The following is a 1,643-nucleotide window of genomic DNA, read 5'->3' on the forward strand; positions in this document are numbered from 1 at the left end:
TGGTCCCCGTCGACGGGTTGGACGAGTTATGGCGGGCGTACGAGGCGTGGGAGAAAGGCTTGAACGAACACACGGCGCGACAAACCCTTCCGCAACTCCTCCCTGGCCACCAGCAGGCGAAGACTGTGGCGCGGGAACGTCGTACCATCCGGGACCTGCAGAGACTTTCCTCTTGGGCGACCCCGCCCTCCCACACGGCAGAGGAGAAGGAGCAACTTCACTACTTGCGGCGCAAAATTGACTTTGAGAAAAGCAATCCGGAGAACGTGGATCCGGTGGCGCTGAAAGACCGAGTCCGCTTGTCTTATCGGCAAGCATTTGCCTATTTCTATCATTTCCCCGAGGTCTGGTACGAATTTGCGGCCTACGAACAGGAAAGTGACGACGTGGTGGCCGCCGCGTCCCTTTTTGCCCGGGCCGCGCGGGCAGTGCCGGACTGCCTGCTCCTTCATCTGGCTTGGGCAGAGCTTGAGGACGGCCGGGGCCGAGGGGACAAGGGGGCCGAGATTTTGAAGGGCTTTCTGATCCAAGAGCCGAGCACGTTGGGGTACGTGGCATACCAACACTACGTTCGACGGACGCAGGGAAAAGAAGCGGCGCGGAAGGTGTTCACCGCCACCAAGGATTTGCGCCGGAAGGGCGTCTTGACCTACCACTGGTACTTGGCCCATGCCCAGTTGGAGGAGCACGTGAACCACGAGCCGCAGGTGGCCCGACGGGTCCTTGACCACGGTCTCAGCTTGCACTCCTCCTTTCTCACGGAGCCCGAGTACGTGGTTGCGACCATGGAGGTGTTGATCCGCCTTCAGGATGAGCAGAACGTCCGCAGTTTGGCTGATCGGGCCTTAGCCGTGTTGGAGGCAGGGGTCTCGGCAGGCCCTGGAGCAGGAGGGGAACGGGAAGAGGTGGCGACGGCAGCCGCGGCCATGGCTGCCGCGGAGAAAGCGCGGCCCATTTGGTTCAAACTCTTGGAATTTGAGACGTGCGTGGCGAGCGACCGGGACCCCGCCCGGGTCGAAAGAGTGCAACAACGTATCGCGGAGGCCTTCCCCCGGCAGGCAGAATCACACCCCTTGTTGCGTCTGTGGCGACGCCTGAACATGTTTGGAACTCCTCCTGTAGAAGACAGTTCGGACGACCTGTTGAGACAGAGGTGGGAGGAGCCGGCGGTGAGCTACAGGCTGCTGGATGACGGGGAGAGGGATGGGTGGGGTACAGGGGGAGGAAGGAGAGGAAGGAAGCCCGGGAAGAGAGGGGCGTCTTCGGCTGCGGGAGGAGAGGTAACGGTTGGTGCAGGGGACGATGCTGGTGGAGGTAGAGAGGGAGGGAGGGAAGGAGGAGGGGATGGCGTGGGAGGCGGCGATGGGGGCGTGGACGGGGAGGGACGGCCTGCCGTGAGTCGGGAGGCGCGGCGTCGGGATGACCCCTACGGCGCAAGAGCTTTGCAGCAACGGCGGTTGCAGAGCATCCCCGAATACCTCCGCAAACTCTACCAGATGTTACCCATCCATACCGGTCCACCCATCGACCCTGACACGATCATCCGGGGACTCAGAGACAACCCTTTGCCACCTCGGCCACCAGGACAGTCGAGCGGAGGGAGTAAGATGTTGGGGAACGGGGAGGGGGGGGAGAGGGGGAAG

At 62.7% G+C, this 1,643-nt stretch overlaps 1 protein-coding gene across 1 annotated transcript in view; it reads left to right on the top strand.

The window, feature by feature from the left end:
- The window catches only part of CSTF3 (cleavage stimulation factor subunit 3), a gene marked incomplete at both ends in the record, with an annotated part of 1,911 nt that extends 765 nt beyond the window's left edge, over positions 1–1,146 (top strand). The window contains 2 exons of the mRNA XM_005853661.1: positions 202–1,022; positions 1,123–1,146. Of these exons, the coding sequence (XP_005853723.1) occupies positions 202–1,022; positions 1,123–1,146 (845 nt within the window). The remainder of the gene's footprint in view (positions 1–201; positions 1,023–1,122) is intronic.
- Positions 1,147–1,643: the final 497 nt, after the last annotated feature.

The sequence above is a fragment of the Nannochloropsis gaditana genome (assembly GCF_000240725.1).
Source record: "Nannochloropsis gaditana CCMP526 unplaced genomic scaffold scaffold791, whole genome shotgun sequence".
Lineage (NCBI taxonomy): Eukaryota > Eustigmatophyceae > Eustigmatales > Monodopsidaceae > Microchloropsis > Microchloropsis gaditana.